Consider the following 23,140-nt stretch of genomic DNA (forward strand, 5'->3'; position numbering starts at 1 on the left):
AGTTTGTAAAGTGAAGTGAGTATAAAAATATTTAATTTAGTCTTAATCGATGATCTACAAACTAATCTGAACTCAATGATCACCAAAATTTCATGATCGTTATTGTTGGGTGTTGATTTCATTTTCACTTTTCTTCCCCACATCATTCATTGATTTTATAATAAATGACAGTTTATGATTTTCGTTGAGTGTTATTTATTCCTATTTATCATCCCGTTTCTTATGTCCTTATTTTTGGTTTGGCCACGCGAATGATCCACTCCATGGAATCCTCTCGTCTGCCGTTGAGCATATTCTGGTAAACGGCGACAGTTTGTATGTATGTATGTATGTATGTATGTATGTATGTATGTATGTATGTATGTATGTATGTATGTATGTATGTATGTATAATTCGGGACAGAATAGCTAGTGGTGTTAGTCAACAATCTCTTCTTAACACTGATTAAAGGAGAAAAAGAGGAAGAGGTGGTCGTGGTGGTGGTGATTATTGTTTTAAAAGGGAGTACAACTAGCAACCATCCTCAATATAACACTAATCAGAGGGAAAAATGGAAGGGATCGACACTTCGAAAAATGAAGGTATTGGCCAGAAGAAGATAAGGGCCACGAAGAGCGTGAAAAAGAAAGACTCCCCAGGCCTCGGAAACCCAATACCGTCGAGGTCGGAGAAGAACAAGAGTTGACTAAGGGAGGTCGGATAGGATAGATGAAAGTGAGAAGCCTGGCACAAGTAAGTGGAAGCAATGCCAGGACTCAGCTAAGGGCCCCGTGGTCGTCAACCCACGCTCCCAAGGTGAAAAAACCTGGGGCGCCTTTTAGTCGCCTCTTACCACAGGCAGGGGATACCGTGGGTGTTATTCTACCGCCCACACCCACAGGGGGTAAGAGGAAGTGGTCCCATTTTTCGGAGAATTAAGATATCGGCCAAAGAAAGGAGAAGGCCAAGACAAGCATGACATTAAAGGATGCCCAAGGCCTCGAAATCCTCATACGGTCAAGGTCGGAACAGAATACGATTTGACCAAGGGCATGATTATTATTATTATTATTATTATTATTATTATTATTATTATTATTAACATGAAATATTAAATTGAGAAGCCTGTCACACGTAAACAGAAGCAACAACAGACTCATCTAGAAGCTCAAAGTTCGTCACTAAATGCTTTCAAGCCATGAGTCCCTGGGTGACCCCCATTTAGTTGTCTCTTACGTCAGACTGGGGATTCTGTGGTTGTAGCCTATTCCGTAGGTCATCAACTCGTCGCTTCAGGAAGCAGGCACTACTTGCTCCGCTGGCTACCAAGCGAAGGAGAACGGAGCAGAAGGCAAGCTTCATGCAGTGGTGGTACTTGCAGTAACCGCACAGATATGACACTTTAAGAATTCGTCTCTACGTATTATCTTACCTATTTATTTATTTATTTATTTATTTATTTATTTATTTATTTATTTATTTATTTATTTATTTATTTATTTATTTATTTATTTATTTGGCATTATCAATCTTTATTATAACAAAGGAGTCGAAGAGGATAAAATGCACTTCACATACATCCGTAAACATACTGCAACGTGTAGACGATATAGCAGGTAAATAAATATACGACTGGTACCGTTTACCCTAACATTTATTGGCTAACTCTAATAACTTACAGAACTACACAGTCAAACAATCCACTAGTTCACGCTCTCTCTGTGCTCTCACTGTTTAGTCACACTATTTATTCAGTCCAACAATAAATAAATACACTACACACACACACACACACACACACACACACACACATTTCTTTAACTGTCACTTGTGCCCTAGGCCAGTCCACTATCAACTCGTGGCCGCAAATTTCATAGTTTACGCACGCGCAAATAGTCTCACAAGCCTGTACATAGTATCAGGTTCACACTCACAGAGCAGTATTCTACCATATCCCTCAATGCTCCGCTGCCGCTTACCTGGACTATTCGTATTCGCCGTCGGTTTACTAGCCGCAGCACTCCAATACTCAGAAACACTCATTCCACAGCGTTGCCACGTACAGAACTAAACGATATCCCTCTCTGACATAGCTCAAACTGAACCATTAACAATTGTTTTTACTTGTAGAGGTGAGATGGGGCGCAAACTCGTTCCCTCCGCGTGGCGATCAACACAAGCTACTTTACCTCTGACATGCTGATAATTCGAAGGGAAAGAGACGGCAGAGAAGCATGGGAAGTAATGTTACGAAGGAAGTACCGTGCTTGTTCCCATGTCAAACATGCTACCAGGCAAATCAGGTATTAGGTGGCATGGTACTGGAGGTTTGGTACTAATGACCAGTATGAGAAAATAAATTCCGATATAAAAAGCAAAATCCAGAAAATGGTGTTTCAATCACTGGTCAAGAGTAAAATGTTATTTGGGGTGGAAGTATGGGGATTGGAAGAAGATAGGGTAGAATTAAACCAAGTAGTGGCAAAATTCAGCAAGATTATGATGGGACTGTCAAACTGCACGGCAAATGCGGAGGCTAGATAAGTTGGCAAAGAGTCTATGGAGGTTGAAGTTGTAAAGAGGGTGATAAAGTATTGGATAATATTGGAGGAAGGGAAGGGAGGGGAATGAATACAGTGGAGAATGAAGGATATCGGGCGAACAAGTGTAAGAAAAAGATGCGAAAGTTAGTCTTGAGGGAATATGGGAGTGTTACGTGGGCAGGGGAGGAAAGAATGGATATGGAAAAGATAAAGGGGAGAATATTATATATTGATAGGCAGCGTTTAATAATGGATTGTAGGAACAGAGACTCTCTATCAGTTTTAAACAAATTGACAGAAGTAACCAGCCCGAAAACAGATTTTGAAGGGAGAAAAGCAAAGAGAGGCTTGTATTTGTGATTGGTAGGCATACCGAAAAATAGGGGGTAGGTAGGAAGGGAAAAGGATAGGTGTGTATTGTGAGGGGAGGGGTGATCAGATTTTCATATATTCAACCAATGTAAAGCTTTGGATGAGGTGAAAAGGAAACTGCTTAATAAGAAGGAAGTGGAGAAGTTAGCTGAAGTTTATAAGATGGCATCATGGTTGTGTAGAGAGTGGGAGAGAGGAACAAATAGTTCAAACATTTTAAATGTGGTTAGAGCAAGACTTATAAAGAAATTGAGTTAATAAAAGAATGAGATAAAGGAGATGAAGTGCGAAAGAGATAGGCATAATTGATTTAGTTATGAAAAATTATAGAACTGATGTGAAATGTAAGCATATACTGTAAGTTTGTAAGTAGTAATATGATAAAGGACAATAGTGTGAAGAAGAAGAAGAAGAGAGAGACAGTGTGGGAAGATCTACGAAAAAAGAGTGAATAGGGTATGAGATTTGAAGGCTGGACTGTTTGTATTGTACCCTGATGAGATAGGCTCTATCTTTCATGATTTGATTTTGATACGAGAAATACAGATATATAGGAATATTAAATGAATACAATGTCAGTTTTGTGTGGACGGGATAATTTCAACATAGCTAGACATATCGCGACTGTCAGTCGCCACAGTAAGCTTGTCATTAAGGGGGAAAATGTTTCTTGGCCAGAAGATAAGAGGATTAAATCTAGAGCTCACAACAACGAAGTAATGACTTCGAGAAAGTGAAAGAGTATATATTTCGGACCAAGGGCGAGCGGATGTATCACCAATACCGAGAATGTGACGTGCCAGTTTTTCCACGCCCGAGGCATTTGGTGTTGTCAACGTTACAAGGAAGAGATTTCAAACTAACCGAAGCGGTGTTGACCAATGAGAAAATTTATCACAGGCCCGCAGATAAACCAACATAAGAAAAACTCAGAGTGAACTCCAGTTAGCTTCTCCGATAACAATAATTAAATTATTCCAACCACATAATTGAATAGAGGGGATTTTTGTGATATCATTCACATGTTGATTAATTGTAATCGTAATAAATTAAAGTAATGAATTCGTGGAAATGACCCACGCTATCTCGCCATTGGTCGAGATGAGCACGCCATCAGGGACGCTGAGTTAGCGCGCGAAAGGTGGAGGACAGAAATTAAGTGATATTTCCATGATCACCGAACGATAGGAGTTCAGAATACGACACATGAATGTGTATCGCCAGTGTATTAAGTAGGATAAAGCAAGAGATCCAAATCCGCCTGCATATGCCGATTTAGGATAACCAACCCCCCTCTCCAGGAGTTGACCGCGTTTGACCCCGGCGGGAAATCATATCGTCCATAAAAGTCCAGAATCGGACCTCACATCACTCAGTTCTTACCAGTCACCAGTCGTTATCGGTCACCAGTCGTGTCAGTCGTATGAAGTAGTTGAGACTCTGACACGTTGACTCTGTAAGTCAGTACCTCGGGACGCATTCGAAGTCAGTTAAAGCTGAAAGTGCGTGAATTATTAGGAGAATGAATACGAACAGTGAAATTATCCATAGTACCGAGTGTAACTAATCAGTACAACTGTATGTTGAATTTAATCAATGTCATGTGATTAAATAATAAATAACTAACGGAACGCCGATAGTACCTTTGGAAGGCAGTGTGCGGAGCCTGAAGTAAACACCTCAAGATAGACGGTGAATAACTATCCGAGCAGGGAACCATAGGAGTTAGGCGATTATCAAGACGGCTTAGAAATAAACCAGGAAGTGCCGGTTGAAGACGCGATACGCGCCGGTTCAAATGAACGACATTTCGTCGTAATGTGTCACGACGTGTGTTTCGGGCGTATATGAAGATTATATTGTGCGAGTGTCAGGGGTCTAGGAGCACCTATAAGTGTTTTTTTTGTTATTAGTATTCCTGTGTAAAATAGTGTAATAAGGTATTAATCATGGGTAGTCAACCAGAAGTGTTTAATTGTGTTAAATTTGTATTGTGCGACATGATGGACGAGTAGATCACCATGGGGCCGTAAGGCCTATATCTCATCTGCTACGAGACAATGGAATTCTACATAGGAATGAGTACACAATTTTGATATCTGGGGGATGTTATCGCGACTAAACGGGGTTCAGTGTAAATTAATTATGGTTACTTAACATGGTCCGCCTCCCGAGTCCATGATTTTCTTTTTTTGTTAGACGGACGAACTAATTTATATTAACGTAATAATGGGTTAGATTAATTAATTTGAGTATTTGTTTTTTGTATATAATGTAAATATGGGATATATTTCTTTCAATTAATGCATGCTGTTTGTAATACTTTGAATTAAGTTCATTTCAAGTGTTAAATTCTTTTTTTGTGCTAACCCATTTATTTGAATTTCATTCACTGCGGTGATCATTTGTATTTTAATTAGGAATAATTTCTATTAGACAGCCAGATTATGAAAGAGCCAGAGTATGGAAGATTTGTGTTGCGTACGGAAGGTCATTAAAATACTAATAATAATCATGTTTGTGAGTCGACAAAGGAAAGTAAAATAATAATAATAATAATAATAATATTTGGGCGTGTGCAAATTAAAGTATAATAATAATAATGACGGTGCTTCGCGAGTTAGCCAGTGCAAATATAATAATCAATGTGGAGATGACATGTAGCGTTAAAGACTTTCATTCGCGTAGTCAGTTTGATTTTACGTAAATTTTTGATTTTACGTTTCTGGACTTTAATTTAACCATTAAAAATTTGTTTAAAAGCGATATAGGCACGTGAATTAGAATGGTCACGATATGTTAAAAGCCCAGAATGATTTGAGCCCATATTTAGAGTTGGAAGTCATGAGGGACGAATATCCGGCGTGAAATAAATTGAGCCGTATTGTTTGTAATGATGAAATAGATGAATCTCAAGGCCTAAGATGATATAAATGCATATGCCGGTGTTATTAGTGGTAGAATCCACGCACCGAGGATTATTTTATGAATTAAATGTTTGAAGAGTTCCGATGAAAGGAAATGGACTTCAAATTTGAAGGAATAGTTTAGCAATCGCCGGCATTGGAGGTATTTGCCCAGCCGCGATGTGCCATAGGTTGTGAGATGTGTCTTGGGAGGACAGGTGTCCCCATATAAAATTAACGGCAGTACGAAAGTGAAGGTACGGTCCCGAATACCGTGTTGTCCCGACCGATATAAAGCAGATCTTAGTGGTTCATAACGGGATTTAACATATGTGACTAAATTCTAAAGAGTGGAAATTAAAATATCATCTTTCCATTTTTAATAATAATAATAATAAAAATAATCATACTCCAAGTGAATCTTGTCTTAAATCAAGTGCTTAGTGCCAGGATAAATCGGAATTGTAAAAGGAGTTATGCGTTAAACATATTAAGAGTGGACTACCGTGTAACAGGCGAAATTAAAATTTTTTAATTAATAATAATAATAAATAAAAACTAAGCTACTTTTTTTTTGTTTTTGAAGAATTTACTTTTTTTTATATTTTGGACATAATAATGATGTTGGGAGTTGAAATGAAAGATTTGAGATTTTTAACTAATAATAATAATAAATAAAATATTTGAAGAAGGAGAAGAAGAATAACCACTGAAGCTACTTTTTTTATTTTTATTTTTTTGATGAAAATAATAAGAGCGAGAAGTTGAAGTATTATAGCAAGGATGATTACGGGTTACGATAATCACGATTTCCACTATTAATAATAATAATAATAATAATAATAATAATAATAATAATAATAATAATAATAATAATAAATATTTATGAGGAAGCTGATCATTATATTGTGCGGATAAATTAGTAGGAAGAACGACCCTTCGTTTGAAACGTCGGCAAGGGTTGGCATATAATCATCCCGGATGACAAATGATAATAATCAAAAATAGGATTATAATTGAAATTAATGATAATAATAAAATTAATTGATGGTAGTCAAAGAATATGATAATGATCAGATAAAGAATGGTAATGATATTATTTAATAATCATAGGAGGATATGCTAGGGACAGTCATCCTGTGTCAAACTGCTCCGAACCACATGTTGGGTTTTCACGGGGAGATAGCGGTAGATACGTAAATAACCCACGGACGGCACATGTTTTCAGGGTCAGAGCATAGTAATGAACCTTTCCGTACGTCTTGTCGTATTGACAAGTGTAAATATTAAAGTAGCTTTTGAGTTAATGAACTCTACCTGGTGTGTTTGTGAATCTGGAAATAATAGGTTAGAGTTTGTCCGTATTATAAATTCCCGTTTTTTCGAGGCGATAACATTTTCTACGGTGGGTGTCCGGCTCACCAGAATGTACATACCGGAAGTGTCTCATGTCCAAACGGAACGAGGAGACGACAGTAAAAAGTTACTGTCGTGCCTTCGTCTCCGAAAGAAGATCTCCAGCGGTGAAACGTCCAATCATACGGATGTGAATTCGATCCCCAGTAACCAATTGGGGCGAATTCACCAGATGTTTTACACTACCAGAGTAGTGAGGTAAAATCCAAGTATTATGTCATTTATTTTTCAGGATGAAAGTGTCCCAATGTAAAATTGTCATCATGTGTAGTATGCAAAATAAGTGAATAAATTGCTCTTCATTGCAATTTCAATAGGAAACAGTTTCCATATCTTTTCATTGTAGTTAGTCCAGTATGCCCATGGAATTTAAGTTGTCACTTCCCAGTCCTATTGTGGAGTCAAAAATTTGTATCCATGAATGAGTCGTCCCCCGTAACCTTAATTTTGCATGCCCCGTTCATCCCTGTGTTCATTTGATGCGCCGATATATTTTTTTGATTTTCTTTATATATTTTTTTTATCGTTTTCGAACTGATCACCCCTGAGATAAATGCTAGTCTGGGACTCAGGAGGTGGGCGGGTGCAGTATGTGTGTAGTGTAAGTCGATGTGGAATATAGTGATGAGATGATGAGTAGTGGCTTAGGTAGGAAAAGGTAAGGTTTAGGTAAATAGGATAAAAAGGAGTGTGCCTAAGTAGTTAGTTTAGTTAAATGTAGAGGTGGCGTCTTGCAAATGGAGCTGGCTATCCGCCCAGGTGCGAGATGCTACATATTAGATTTAGTAGGAAATTAGTTATAATGGCGATGTATGTATTATATATTGTTAAGGTATATGTATAGATGGAAATTTCATGAATATGTATGATAGGTTTGAATAAGCGAGATGGTGGAGTGTATGACGTAAGATGTGAGAGAGTGGGATAGGCCTGACCTATCTCAAGGCAGTGCTGATTCAGTACGTCTGCACGTGTAGAGAGAGTAAGTGGGAGGAAGTAAGCTGTCAATGTGACAGTGAAATACTAGCCGAGTTATCGTACCCGTCTCGACAGGTGAAGAGAAGTGTGGCAGGCTACGTGTAGAGCTGGTATCCGCTCAAATGCAGCCTGTTACACAAAGGATTGGCGAGCAAGTAACAGTGACAGCGTAAGGGGTTTGTGATGGTTCATTTTCTGGCCTCACGAGATATGGCTGGTCGTGTCATCCCAGAGAAGGGTGGCATTTGTTCCTCACCAGGGGGTTATGCCACGACCAGTCCGATTTAGAATAGAATTAGTATAGATTTAATGTAGTAAAGTGGTTAGTTTAGATGTAGAGGAAGCGTCTTGCATGTGGAGCTGGCTATCCTCTCATGTGTGAGATGCTACATAGTAGATTTAGTAGAAAATTAGTTATAGATTTAGTGAAGTCGGTGGTCCTCATGAACTTTTTTACTACCTTATACCGATGGTATGCATACTATGGTTGGCAATAAAGATGTATTGTAATGTGATGTACTAAGGACCAGAAGTGAACCCCATAGACAGAAATAGAAAGATGCCTACAGGTATGTTCTACATAGCACATGTAAAAGTTGTGGTCTGGGAAAGTCCAGGGAACGTTGTTAGTTAGGAAGAGGTTTCACGCACAAGTCAGTAACCTATTCCAAGCCAGTCCAGTATTTTTCCGGGTTTCACTCCTGCGTACTGCCGTTACTAGCGTGGATCTGCAGCACAGCCTGGTCCCCTTGCGGTCCTTGCTGCCTAGACTCTGATCACGAAGAACTTGGCCTCGCCCACCTAGGCGGGGACCTACTGGATGGTACTGGCACATGGTGACAGGCCTCCTTCCTCTCTGCCCGAGACACGGCCCTGTATACCGGGCAACTGCGATGAGAGGCCGGATGGCTCTCCGTGCAGTTGGTGCACATCAGCGCTTTCCTAGGCGTAGAGCAAGCTATGCGGTGGTGGCCGCTAGGGCAGCGATTTCAGCGGACTTGATGCCCGCAGCTAACCTAACGGTGGAAACACTGCAAGAGCTGCTGATGGGGACATTCAGACTCGTATGATTTCTGCTATCTGCTGGTGTCCTCTCCTGATTGGTCCATGGGTTGACTGATTCCTGATTGCACTCGTAGATAGCGGCTGAGTGCCCTTCTCCTGGTAGGTCGGGGTCATCATCATCTTCTTCTTCTTCTTCTTCTTCTTCTTCTTCTTCTTCTTCTTCTTCTTCTTCTTCTTCTTCTTCTTCCCGGAGCAGGAGCGACGTCTTTCTCCCCCTCGCGGCGGTCTCTTCTCGGCAGGGAGTTAGAAACAATTTCTTCATTCTACCGTCCTCACAGGTAGAAAATTTAGAAATCTCACATCAGGATTTAAACAATTTATGACAGTTTCTGAATAGGAATCCAGTCCATTACAAAATGGAATATAACATACTAACGACTAGACCACGATAGTGGTATGTAAGTGCATCCACATGCATTTTTAAAGCACTTTCTTTAGCTTGCCTTTCCCGTCATTGGTCACTTTTCAACCATTCATTTTCTTGGATATACGTGGCAGAATATTTCGAATTCAATTGTAAATATATTGGAGAATCTTCTCTGCTCATTTACTATGATCAATCGATTAAAATTTTGCTATATTTATATACAGGTCCTACGAAACGTTTAAGGACACCTTCATATTTCATGAACATATTTTCTGTCCTTAAACGTTTAGTCTCAGGCATACGATTGTTTACAGGGAACTAGAACATATTTAGAGGAACATTTGCTGAAATTTTCATTAAAATATCGTTCTTTGTTTTGAAGTTATTGAAGTTCTTGTTTGGTAATGAAATAGCTATTTTTTTAAATACTTGGGGAGATCTGAACAGTACAATATGGGGATTACAGTAATAATTTTTGTTGCGGAGAAACACAGATATCTATAGAATATTTATAATTGTAATAGAGAAAGAATATATTTCCATGTTAAAATATCCTGCGTTTTATAGTTCGCAACAGAAGCACAGAAAGTGGCAAAGAAACAAACATTCATTGACCTTGGATGGACAGGAGACCCCTCAAGCTACCTAGATCATTATTTGTGTGTTGCATTGTAGCGGGATATCTACCGCAGAACGTAACACAAAAACGACCTCTGTAGCTTCAGGGGCCTCCTGTCCAGCCAAAGTCAAGGAATGTTTGTCCCACTTTCTGTGGTTCTATTGCGAGCTATTGAACGGGGGATATTCTTGAATGGAAACATATTCAGTTGTTCTATTACAGTTATAAATATTGTTCAAGTATGTGTGTTCCTCCATAAAAAAAGATTTGAATGTAATCCCGATATTGTACTCTCCAGAGCTCCTCAAGTATTAAAAATTGCTATTTTCTTTCCAACTATTAGTACATTAAAAACACAGTAACTTCGAAACAAAGAACGGTATTTTAATGAAAATTTCAGCAATGTTCCTCTAAATATGTTCTAGTTTCCCGTGAACAATCGTAAGCTTGAGACTAAAAGTTTAAGAACAAGAATCATGTTCATGAAATATGCAGGTGTCCTTAAACTATTGGTAGGACATGTATTTACAGTCTATCAGAATTAAGTCACCTTTAATGTTGTCATCGAGTAAGTGGAGTACAATGCTGGCTTCAGAAATTCAATTCATCCCTATCGTCTAATATTTCACATACTTACTATTTCTTCTTTCATTTCCTCCCGAAACCCTGTGCTAAGAAGTATTCGCAGGGTGCCTAATATATGACTATGCACGGGGTGGAATCGTGCCATGATACGCCAAGCCAGTAAATCATTTTTCAATCCTGTAATGTCTAATGTTCATGTTCGTTGTTTCTTCGAGAAGGTGGTATATACAGTACCATAGCCCGTATATGTGAACGTGCAATGCGTAGTCGTTCCAGGCATGTTTTCGGGTAACCCATGTATTGGGTAGTCATTTGTTGATAATGCTATGTCTGTCGTCAAGTATAATTCTTTGGATAAGGTACTGCTTCTAAATTCAAACATCTGATGTTCTTCAATATTTGCTGCAGTTGATAAATTTTAATATCAATATACTAGATGGCACAGTGAGCGGAGTGACGACGCGGTACAGCTACGGAACCAAGCTGTGCATTTGGGAGACACATGGGTTTGAACCTTACCGTCGGCTGGTTTTCTGTGTTCCCACTTCCACATCCAGGAAAATGCCGGGACAGTTCCTATTCATAGGTCATAAACGATTCCTTCGACTTCCTTACCCAATTCCATTCACCATCATTTATTTCATTTTCATTAGCTCCTCAACTGCGGTTTGCGTCAGGATGGGCATCCGGCCTTAAAAGCGATCCATATACATTCATATCACCTCATCGCCGACTCCATATCAAGAAACGAACTTAAGGGCGGATATGCACACACATACTGGATGGTACAGTGCTCACCAAACAAGAGTTTACGGCAAACTCAAGCGGGGTGCATATTGCGAGCTGATTAGAAGAACAGGCTGCATTCCTCAACTCAAGCGACGAGCGAAGAGCTACCTGGAGTGAGACAGCTTCTTTCTCCTACCCTCTGTCCTGTAAGGCTCTGTCAATAGTAGAGCTCTGTTCTTGTGTTAGACTCGTGATTTACTTGACGCGCTCACTGACTGTGATTATAAAGTGCACAGTAGTAATTAGCCATGAAGGTTGCATACACCATTGAGCAATGAGTGTTTATTGTTGAAACTTTTTCCGGAGAGTTCTATACAATCAAAACCAGATGTCCGTGTTTTGTTTAAATAGTGGCGCGCGGCTGGTTCCGTATCAAACAGAAAAAGTCATTATAAAAAGAACACATTTACTGAAGAAAAACTTACAGATATGAGAGCCAGACTTCAGGAAACCGTATAGCCATTTAACATAGGAGTGTGGTATCTCGCCCACCTCAGTGCTGAGAGAGCTTACAATTCTGATTCTTACCCCTATAAGGTTTCCGTAGTACACAAGTTAAATGTTCCAGATCCTGTAGCTTGTGTTAATTTCTGCCTGTTGGTGCTACAATCCGCGCCTTTGCTATTGATCATGTCTGACGAAGCTTGGTTTCATCTTAGTGGGTACATTCATTCCTTGAACACTCCACACTGGGACGGTGAAAATCCCCGCGCGGTACACGAGGTATCCTTTCATGGCACTGGCTTTCAGACCCAAACTTGCCAGGTTCGATCTTGAACAATCCGGTGGCATTTGAAGGTGCTCAAATACGTCAGCCTCATGTCGATAGATTTACCGTGAAATAAAGTAATTCGTGCGGGAATAGATTCCGGCACCTCGGCGTCTCCGAAAACCGTAAAAGTATTTAGTGGGGGCATAAAACCCATTATTGTTATTATTATTATTATTACTATTATTATTATTATCTTCATGGAACTAACGTGGATGTTTGGTGTGCAGTTAGTGGACGAAGAATAATAATTAGGCCCATATTTCTTTAATGCAACGCTGGCTTCCGAATGATAGGTGGACACTATTTTAACCCCTACTTTAACATGTGGACTGCACGTAATTCAATAGCTGCAATTAAAAATGTGTTAGGTGACCGGACAGTTCGTAGGGGATAATGTCCAGCTCGTTCTCCATAGCTCAGTATGTGTGACTCTTATTTGGGGATAAATTTGAAACAGAAAATATATAGGAAAAATCCGCGTACAGCCGAGGCCCTGCAAAGCGACCTTGGGGGAGTGATCAGAGAAATCGCAGAAGACGAATTACGACACGTGCGACATAATTTACTTCAAAGATGCCAAGATGAAAACGGAAGTCATATTCACCAGCTGCTATGACATTACAGTAAGAAAAGAAAATCATTGCCTGCTTTTAATTTCTCTCTTGTTGTTATCATAATGAAGTTATTTCTTAATTCCTGCTGGTTGAGGAGAACAGCAGGAAGGACAGGTAGGGTTCTGGAAGAATGCAGACTGTCCTTGCCGTCAGCTCACTATTTGAACTTCGCTTGATTTTGCCGTAAATATTTGTTTAGTGGTCACTGTATGTTAGTGAAAAATCCACAGCCTGTTTACAGTCATTTGACATTGTCAGGAATGGAATGAATGAAGCACCCATCTAGCGGTGAGGATAGGAATTGTGCCGGCTGCTGAAGCCTGTCGCACTCCTCTGGGACAATGATTAATGACCGACAGATGAAATGAAATGATACTGGATAGTATTGCTGGAATGAAAGATGATAGGGAAAACGGGAGTACTCGGAGAAAACCTGTCCCGCCTTCGCTTTGTCCAGCACAAATCTCATATGGGGTAACCAGAATTTGAACCACGGAACCCAGCGGTGAGAGGCCGGCGCACTGCCGCCTGAGCCACGGAGGCTTTGGAAAGAGAAGCGAGGAAACCCGGTAAAACAAGCCCAGATCCAACTAAACTGGGATTTGATGCATCCTGTTCAGAAAGATGCTCACTCTTGATTCCCCTCCCTTCTAAGATGATATTTTTCTAAATTCAGTCCTAACATTTCAAGTTCATTTCGCAAGTTTTCGTACGGCTGTCTTTTGGACACCATCATTCTAAACCAGCTCGCCTTACCGTAGATTCTTCTCATCACCCTAATTTTGGAAACTATTTGGCACACTGTAATTAATTTTTATAATATCATTTTGTGCCCTTATCAAGGCATGCGATGCGGTATACTTCTTTCTTGATTGATGCACCGGCTGCTCCTGTAAAACAATGACATCACATAATACCTACCGCTCATGTAGACTCTTATCTTCTCAGGGATGGTCACGTCCTTCGGCTTTCCTCGGGGTTGACAGGCCACACACGATCGGGGGTGAGGGAATGAAAGACGAGGGGTCAACTAACTACTAAAATGACGGTACCAAGAGACTGAATTAAATTTTGAATAATTAAAATGGTTTATTAACAAAATCGGCGAAAAATGTAAATAAATGAAATTTAAAAATGAAGTTAAATTAAATTCAATTCAATAAGTTTACTGGAAAATATCACAATTCAAATCTCCTCAACAAAAATAAAACATCTGCCTTGAATGAATTCGACTGAAGGTCAATAAAATTTGAATAACACACATCACCATCGAACTAGTGCCTTTTATGTCCTAGACACAACCACAACAGACCACTGGTCCACTAATATACAGCCTTTGAATAAGACACCATGAAATGCATTTAAATCAAATCTCAAATAACTGGACTCGCGTAACATTAAATAATGAATTAATTAATTACACAGATTTCAAGATGTCGATATCCTAGACTTGTTGACTTCAAGTTCAACTTAAGTGTTGATAACTACCCAACTGTAAAAATATTATTGTGTCCAAATAACCATGGTTAATAAAGGAAAATCCATGAACACGGCATCTCACTACCACTTCTATTTCTTAGCCACAAACTTAATAAACATTGACTGAACCAAGAAGAGTTATCAAATCAAACGTTAAAGATGAACAGTCACTTATTTAGTTAATTTACACATTACTAGCTGTGATAGCCTGGACACTTTACAAAATAGAACAAATTAGGCCAAGTGCCTGAGTTTTACCTTATTAAATGAATTCGACCCTTTTACAATATTAATTTTATTTACCTTGCCGCTATCTGTATTTGCACAGAGAATGATTAAAATTATATGGCATCACCATCGATGGAGGCAGATTCCATCTTGTCTACATACTTTACGGCACTTATGACATAGCTTTTTATCAAAGGTCGAATCATTTACCTAATTAAACTTTTGTAGTGGGGTTCAAAGGTTTTGTGATTTACTATGTTCTAGAGCATAAATGTTTACTTTGATTCTGGCTATGAACGATCTGTGGTATTGCTAACCTAACACATGAAATTTATTATTTACAAAACGTACATGACAAATGGAGTAACACAATGCTCCAAAAGAAAACAAAATAAATTCAAAATAACCTAACTACTCCTATCTTATTTACATCAATTTAATCATGAACAAATCTTTCACGTACCTTCTGTCACTATAAAAGGGATTAAAACACGGTGACAAAAATATCCGCGCAGAAAGAGAAAAGGAAAACGTTAAAGAAAAATCCCAACAATGGACGTGATCACTGCCTATCAAAATTTAAATAAAAATACGCACAGATCAAGATGCAACAAAAATCGTGATCAAGCAGATTTTAAAATAACGACAGGGTGAACTTGACGGCAATCTTGTGACATTAGACATAAATGTCTGGGCATGACCTCTCACAACTTTCAAGAATTCTAACTAAGAATATCACACGTATTCATGATTACAATTAACTTGCAAATTATACACATTGCTTGTTCAGTCTGTTCCATGTCTCAACTCGGCCTTTGATTTGCATATTTCCGAGTGATATGTTCGTCCCTGGAAAATTTATAAATATGTAAGCCTTCTACCTACAAATGTCACATATATCGTCGAAGATTTAACAATGCTAGTTAAATTATTTACCTCTCAATTCACATTCATCTCATTATTCTTAAAGTGGCATTTATTTGCCAATGTAGCCTCGCTCATTTGAATACGGGCCAATCTTAAATGACACACTGTGTCGTACGCATTCATTATTTACGACACCATACTACAACATGGTCCTCAAGCTTCATATTTTCCATTTTTCAGTTGCTATCATCAGGGGTATTACTATCTCTTTGTTCATCTATTTGATCATATTTCACATTCACATGCCATGAATTATCAGAATTGACCTGCAATGGTTTCCCTATCCTTATTTATTGACTGTAACAACAAGATTTGCCTGTAAAATCCACAGCTATCTAAAATATGAATCCACGTACACACAAAGAAAATAAAAAAATATTTATGTATTAAACACTATACCACAAAACATAAGGTAAGATATCCAACAAAAACGATCATCTAAATGTGACAGTACAAATGAATAATAAAATTGGATACGATGCGATTACAGCTAGTTAAAATCAAGAACAACTCGGCAGCGTCCACAAAATCAAATATCACCAAAACAAAATATTATTATATATTCATATTATGTCAAAATCTGAAATTACACTGGACATAAAATATCTACAGAGATTTTAGATTCACGTCTATTAAATAGTAACTCATATCAAAATTTGTCCAGAAATATGTGAGAGAAGCTCACTTAAGAAAAATACGATTATTTTTTGATTATTATATTATTATTATTGTATTATTATTATTATTATTATTATTATTATTATTATTATTATTATTATTATTATCATGACACCATGGCATTCACATCCCGAATCGTCAGATGTGATTGTCCTAATCTCACTTCCAACTCTACCTGCAAATGACATTTAAAATACAATTACACCATCCGGTACGTGAAATTTTATTAATTCTAAGCCTACACTAATCGCTATCCTAGATTTGACCACTGATTGTTCATAGCCCTCAACTATATTGTTACATGATTATAAAATGCTCATTTTACCTTTGTGCTGGAAGGCGGGTTTGATGCTCCACAGTCCCCGCTACATAATTTTACTCCATTTTCTTCATCTTGCGGAGGCTATTCAGCACTTTATACACACGAATTGCATCCATTCTCATACTTGCGTAGCACACGTAAGATTATTTCCACACACGCCTTTTAACAATAATATGAAGAAAAACATAAATTACACAGCAATAGCTCTCGATGAGTTGACGTGCACTGTCAGGAAACAGCTACCTGGCGCGGACTCCTCTTAGTCGTCTCTGTTCAGCTTCCTCCTTTACCGCTTGTTTACACAAGGGATTTAACAGCCATCGACCTCACTCTGACAAATGAAAGTGGACACCAGTCCTTGTACTGTTAAGCTCCACTAGTAAACAAAAGCCTCTCCCTGCAATTAGCTCACCTAATGTTTGCTGCTAAATGTCTCAGATGAACTGGTCATTTTATAGACTGCCCACGTTTAATTGTGACGTTCCCATGTAAGACACGGAGAAATGTTTATGAAAATACAGTCCTCCAAAACAATACTTCTATACTAGCATACCAACGTGCAGGCTACGCGTGAGCTAAGGAATGTCGTATAATGACATGTTATGCAAACTCCTATTGTCCATCTCCGTTATCCGCCTGTCTCACTACGTTAAATGTTCATTTACGAAGAGTTTGTGAAATAACTACCATTGTCATTTTTGCTATGATAATTGTGTGACTGTTTCCTATGATCTGATATTATTTTAGAGTTCTCCCTAAATGTTTGTTGCTTGCCTAAGACTCTACTCACACAAATGTTAATTCGTCTCTTAGCGCTGCACTCTCTGTAGAATCGCCTGTCTGCACTGAAATTTCAAGTAGGACTGAGATATCACCACACTGCGCCTACTGCTTTTGTAAATTCTCACACCCCCACTTCAAAAATAGTTCGATTGGAGGGGATGCGGCGTAGTAATACGGTACCTTGGATCGTTTTTCCACTTCTCCGTAGGTTAAAATGTTCGGAAATGGACTCTAAATATTCCAAAACTAGGTTTAATTTGTATGTTGCACTGCGTTATCAGAAATGATCGTAGCTTAATTTATAAATTGAAAAGCGTCATATGGCCTATTTACACTCGGAGCACGGCGCCTTGCCGCCATGACACTCCGCTCCTCGGGCGCAACCACTCCTCCACACAATGTTGAAAACTTATATTTTGAGAAATAATTAACCACGTATTTGCGTGAAATATTCGTTAAATATTATTTGCAGGTCAGGACACTGTATTTCACTACTACTTTCGACACCAAATCACGGAAAACTGAATACAGATTCCCGCTAGGACAAGACAATTTAATTTCGTAAATTGTGATTGGTTAAACTCTTGCCGCGCATCGTAGCTCGGATGCAACCACTTTCTGCTAAGGGGTGACAGGTATTTTCTCTTTCCTTGTCGCACACTAGGGATGGGCACATTCCATCTTGCCGATTTCCCGTGAGAAACCAAGTAGAAAGTCTGCATTTTTCGGCGCCATAAAACTTTATTTGAGGGAGGCTTTTAGTTAGCTATTTCCTGTTCGTGACTTAAAGCATATTTGACGGATGTACTACCAGCCATCGCGGCTCCTGGGTGGCGCTTTGTGAGACTGCTAGCTTTTCCCTGCCTCTACAGTATTCACATATGCGAATTTCAATAATTTAACTATCATTTACATTAGGCTTATTCGATCATGGGCGCAATATAATTGGTCCGTTATTGGACATTATACATTTCCTGCTGCTAGCGTTTCGCCCCAGGGTGCCGATTTGGACTCATCAGTTGGTAACTAGCACACCTACCAAGACGCATGGTTAGTACATACCATGGAGGGCATTGCGTAGGCCACTTAGAGCCACCGGCAGTGCCAATGCAGTATGGTATTATAAATTTACTCATTCAGGACAAATATTTCAGGTTTCGTAATGGGAAAATATATTTGTAACATCTGATTCCTTTATAATGTTAGCAATAATTGATTACTATCATTGTAATACCGGTATGTAAATTAGTGGTTATTATTTGTTACAGAAACGTTGCGAAAGCACCCACCTGTTCTTCTACTGGAAAAGTTGTGCACACAACCATACGAGCTGCCAATCCTTCCAGGCGGAACTGAACCGGTCCTCCTAGAACCTGGTACTCTTGTTCTCCTACCAGCTAAGGCTCTGCATCACGATCATAAGTACTTCCCACAACCACACATTTTTGACCCAGAGCGCTTCTCTGAAGGAAGACGCAACACCATTCCACGCTTTGCATACCTTCCCTTTGGCGAAGGACCCAGATTATGTTTAGGTAAGTTTTTGACCACGAAAATACTGTACAATTCTTTTTGATAACGGCACATCTGTCGGCATATTTGACTATGAATTCTGGATTTACGTAAAATAAATCAACCCTCCAATTTTCATCTCAAGTCAGAGAGTGAGTAAGTATTGTAACGTAGTTTTTCATGTATAAACTTAACGCTCGAAGCACCATAGCAAATATTCCGAACGAAGCTCGTTATTATGGTTATTCAACGAACCGAATACTGCGTTTGTTGAAAGTGGTCATATACTAGATTAGCTACTCACACTATCCGATCTTTTCCACCTAAAATACTTTCTCACTAGTTAAAAATAACGGCAGACAATTATCACCTAGGTGAACAACAATAAGGGGCACATGAACGAAAGCGCAAAGTGTGTACTGTGCTTTCATGAGCACCGAGTCAGCGTAAGTAAATTGCGTTTTAAAAACTGAACTTAACTCATTTTTTGTTGCATACATAGTTGAACGCGGGCAGTGATGCAATTGTTGCCACAGTTAGACATGTATCACTGTTGAAAAAGGAGTATTATTTGTTATCAAAAGTATTATAATCTTGTAAATATTAGGAAACCACTCCAAAATGTCACCATTGTGATATTTAGATGAGACTTTATCCGAGATGCTGAGCTACTTTCCCTCGTCTTTGTGGCATTAATTACTAGTGATTGAGTGTGCTATCGGAACCGGCTCTTTCCCATAAGTAGTCTTAATTTAATACTGAAGATAGCATAATGAAAGTCTTTTCTGCAGCATTGGACTTACGCACAAGATTAGTCGATTGTCAACAGCACACAACAATAAAACAGCCAATAGTAAACAGCCCAGTGCTCCGATAGAGCGCGTTAGACTCTAGTTCTGGTTACCAGTGTTGTCGATCTATTGTTTACTACAACCACGTGCTATCAGCTGTGTGTTGTATTGTGCACAGTTCTTTTCGCGGTCTTTGTCAGTTCACTCGGTCATTCTTGACAAAGCACCAACAATGACGGCTAGAAACAATGAGTTGATTGAGAGGTTGAAGGAGCACAATATTTCGGTTCGCGATGACATGAGGAAAAGGGGATCTCATGCATCTTGTCAAACAAAACAAGCCCTAGTACCCAGTTTACGTGGTGGATGAAATAGCCATGAGGTACGGGCATAAAGTTGTTCGCCCTTCATAATACCATTGCCATTTTAACGCCATAGAACTGATTTGTGTCTAAGTGAAGGAACGTGTAGTGCGAATATACGACTCTTCACGGCTTCGGAAGTGGAGACCTCTTTGAGAAGGCGTAGGCCGTGTAGGTGCGGAAGACTGGAGCGAAGTTGTGAGACACAGTACGAGATAAATCAAGCTTGGGAGAGGGAAAGTATCACAGAAGAGTAATTGAAGACGTTATTATCTCGTTAAGGTCAAGCAAAAGTGAAACCTCAACAAACTATGACAATGCCGATAGTGACTCAGAAATGAGTGGTGTATTCTCTTTGTAGGATTTTAACTTCCTTAGGAGAAATTGAATCGGTTAGCAACAAACGCTCTTCTTGATGGCGAGTAGAAATCTCATTCCATTTTCTCGCGTTTTATCTGTTCGAGCATTGATCTATTTTATTCTTATAACCTTATCGTAAACATGTTATGTTTTTTTTAAACATAAGAGTTTCATTTTTGGTCCGTATTGAACTGAGAATGGAAGATTGTTTCTAGCCGTCATTGTTGGTGCTTTGTCAAGAATGACCGAGTGAACTGACAAAGACCGCGAAAAGAACTGTGCACAATACAACACACAGCTATCTTCCATGTTATGTTTTGTTGTTCATCTTATGTGAGTTATGCATGTTGTTACAAAGAATAATTGATCCTGGACTTATATTCGAGTATATACATTTCCGTTTCGGTTGTGTGTCGTGAATCAGCTGTTTGTACTTGTAACAATTTGGCACCAATATCTGACTTCCGGTTAACTGTCAAGTCGAAAGTCATAGAAACGGAGCTGTAAGTGTTAAATCACTGTCGGGACCAAGAATTGTAATACTGATAGACGTAAAGTGTGAATAAGTCATGTGTTATGAACACACACAAAAAAAAGCAAGCAAGCAAGCAACTTGCAGCGCTGTTAATAAGGTCACACAAGCCTCCCGGGAGCTAAACATCCGCACCAAAAATGAACCATTGTCGTATACACTGATCAGCAATTGAATTAGAGATAGCTGCCGTTCTGACGAAATTTTGCTGTGGTCGGCCCTGCGAATGTGCTATCCGCGAAACTTTTAGTGACACTTCGACTTATGCGAGGGTGAGGGGCAAGGAGGGAACTCAAAACTGATCAGCAATCGAATTAGAGATAGCTGCCGTTTTGGAAAAATGGTGCTGTGGTATACCCAGCGAATGTGCTATCCGCGAAACTTTTAGTGACACTTCGATTTACGGGGGTAAGGGGGCAAGGAGAGAACTGAACTATTCCAGTTGAACTGCCAACTGAATGGAATTGAAATCTGAATTGCATCGATAATGTGATCGATATGAATTTTCCAAACCTTTATTATCTAAAGCCCACATTTGCGTCACACACGCACACATGTATATATCCTGTCCTGTTGTGACACTTTTCTTTATTATCCATAATAATATCAATCACAATGAAATAGTTAGTGTCCTACCTCTTTTTACCAGGAATGCGTGGAGAGGCAGGAAATGTTTTAATTCTCTTAACTGTGGAAAGAGATTTTTCCAGTATATGCGGCAGATCGCTCAAACGACTTACGGAGGGCGAAGAGCAACTGTTTATTTTCTTTTTCTGTATCGCAGCAGTATTGTACGTCTGCTATTATGTTTCTGTCCTCTCTGTGCATAGACCGTGATGTACTTTTCCAAGCAGGAGTTGTAAGGTATACATGTGATGTACTTGGATTCCTCTCAGCCATTGCAGTAGGTTTTACAAGTTCATTCGTCACCAATTTTTCCTTGCTTCATTGGTAAAATAACCATAGTAATCGTAGTTTTGCGATTACACCGCAAGATCTCTTACGGCGATGCATAATCGATTCACATTTGGTGTCATATCTCGAAGATAACCGAGGTGCACCGATTCAGCACGAAGGAGTCGAAGTGTCACTAAAAGTTTCGCGGATAGTAATAGGTCGGCGTGGTACATTACTGCGATGACGTCAGACCTCGTACTGGCAGTGTGAACACAGAATGGGTAATACACGAGATATCCGTGCTTTTGATCGCGGCCATATTGTCGATGCCATACGTGTGGGTTATTCCATTTCCAAAGTCATGCAAGAAATGGGCCTTCCACGGGCCATTGCATCCAGAGTGTAGCATGAGTTCGTAGATTCTGGAAAAGCCACCATCGCCAGGGTCATCGTCGACTGACTTGGGTAGTAAGAGCAAACTGACGGGTCACAGTGTAACTGATTACTTGCGAATTCAATGCCAGTAACAGCGAAGTGTGAGCACCCAAACCATCCATGACCATCTTCTCTCACTTAAATACAGAAGCCACCGTCCCACTTGGGTACCAATGCTCACCTCATGGCTCAAAGCATAAAGAAAAAAGATCGCCTGGGCAAATGAGTCATGGTACCAGTTTGTATGCGCCGATGGTAGGATACGAGTGAGTCATAAAGCACTCGAAGCAATGGGTTCTATTGTCAGCAAAGTAAAGTTCGGGCCGGAGGTAGGTATGGGAACTGTTCCCGTGGAATGAAGTGGTCTCCTGGTACATCTGAAAACGTTCCTCACCAACGAGCGATACAGTAACCCGCAGCTGGATCATGTCCAGCCGTTTGTTTACCTCTAGCACACACAGTGTGACCGACCGTCCAGCATTTTGCGCGACGTCCTGAAAATGTAAGGTATTTTGTAAATTTGCCTCCAGTTGTTTCGTTTCTATCTAAACAAATGCTCGTGTTGTTGCCATCAGTACCTATTTTCACAACACGCAACTGTCCTGTCATCTACAAGTAGCTTCAACTAAACATAGCGTAACCGTTCCCGACGGTATGATCTTTGGAAGTACAAAGAAGCATATTATAGCGACTTGAAGTATTCCCGATGTAACTTCCGAGTTACCGTTAGTCCGTGGAATATTGTGTGCGGCCATTCTGTAGCACGAAGTACATCAACCTGGACGTGTTGTATTAGTGGAGTTTTTACATTTTTGTGACTTTTCAAAT

General features: G+C 39.4%; 1 protein-coding gene across 1 annotated transcript in view; it reads left to right on the top strand.

Moving 5' to 3' along the window:
• LOC136867270 (cytochrome P450 6j1) overlaps nucleotides 1-23,140 on the top strand; it is a 91,283-nt gene that overhangs the window by 58,408 nt on the left and 9,735 nt on the right. Inside the window, exon 8 of the mRNA XM_067144419.2 lies at nucleotides 18,692-18,958. Within this exon, the coding sequence (XP_067000520.2) occupies nucleotides 18,692-18,958 (267 nt within the window). The remainder of the gene's footprint in view (nucleotides 1-18,691; nucleotides 18,959-23,140) is intronic.

Source organism: Anabrus simplex, chromosome 1, assembly GCF_040414725.1.
Source record: "Anabrus simplex isolate iqAnaSimp1 chromosome 1, ASM4041472v1, whole genome shotgun sequence".
Lineage (NCBI taxonomy): Eukaryota > Metazoa > Arthropoda > Insecta > Orthoptera > Tettigoniidae > Anabrus > Anabrus simplex.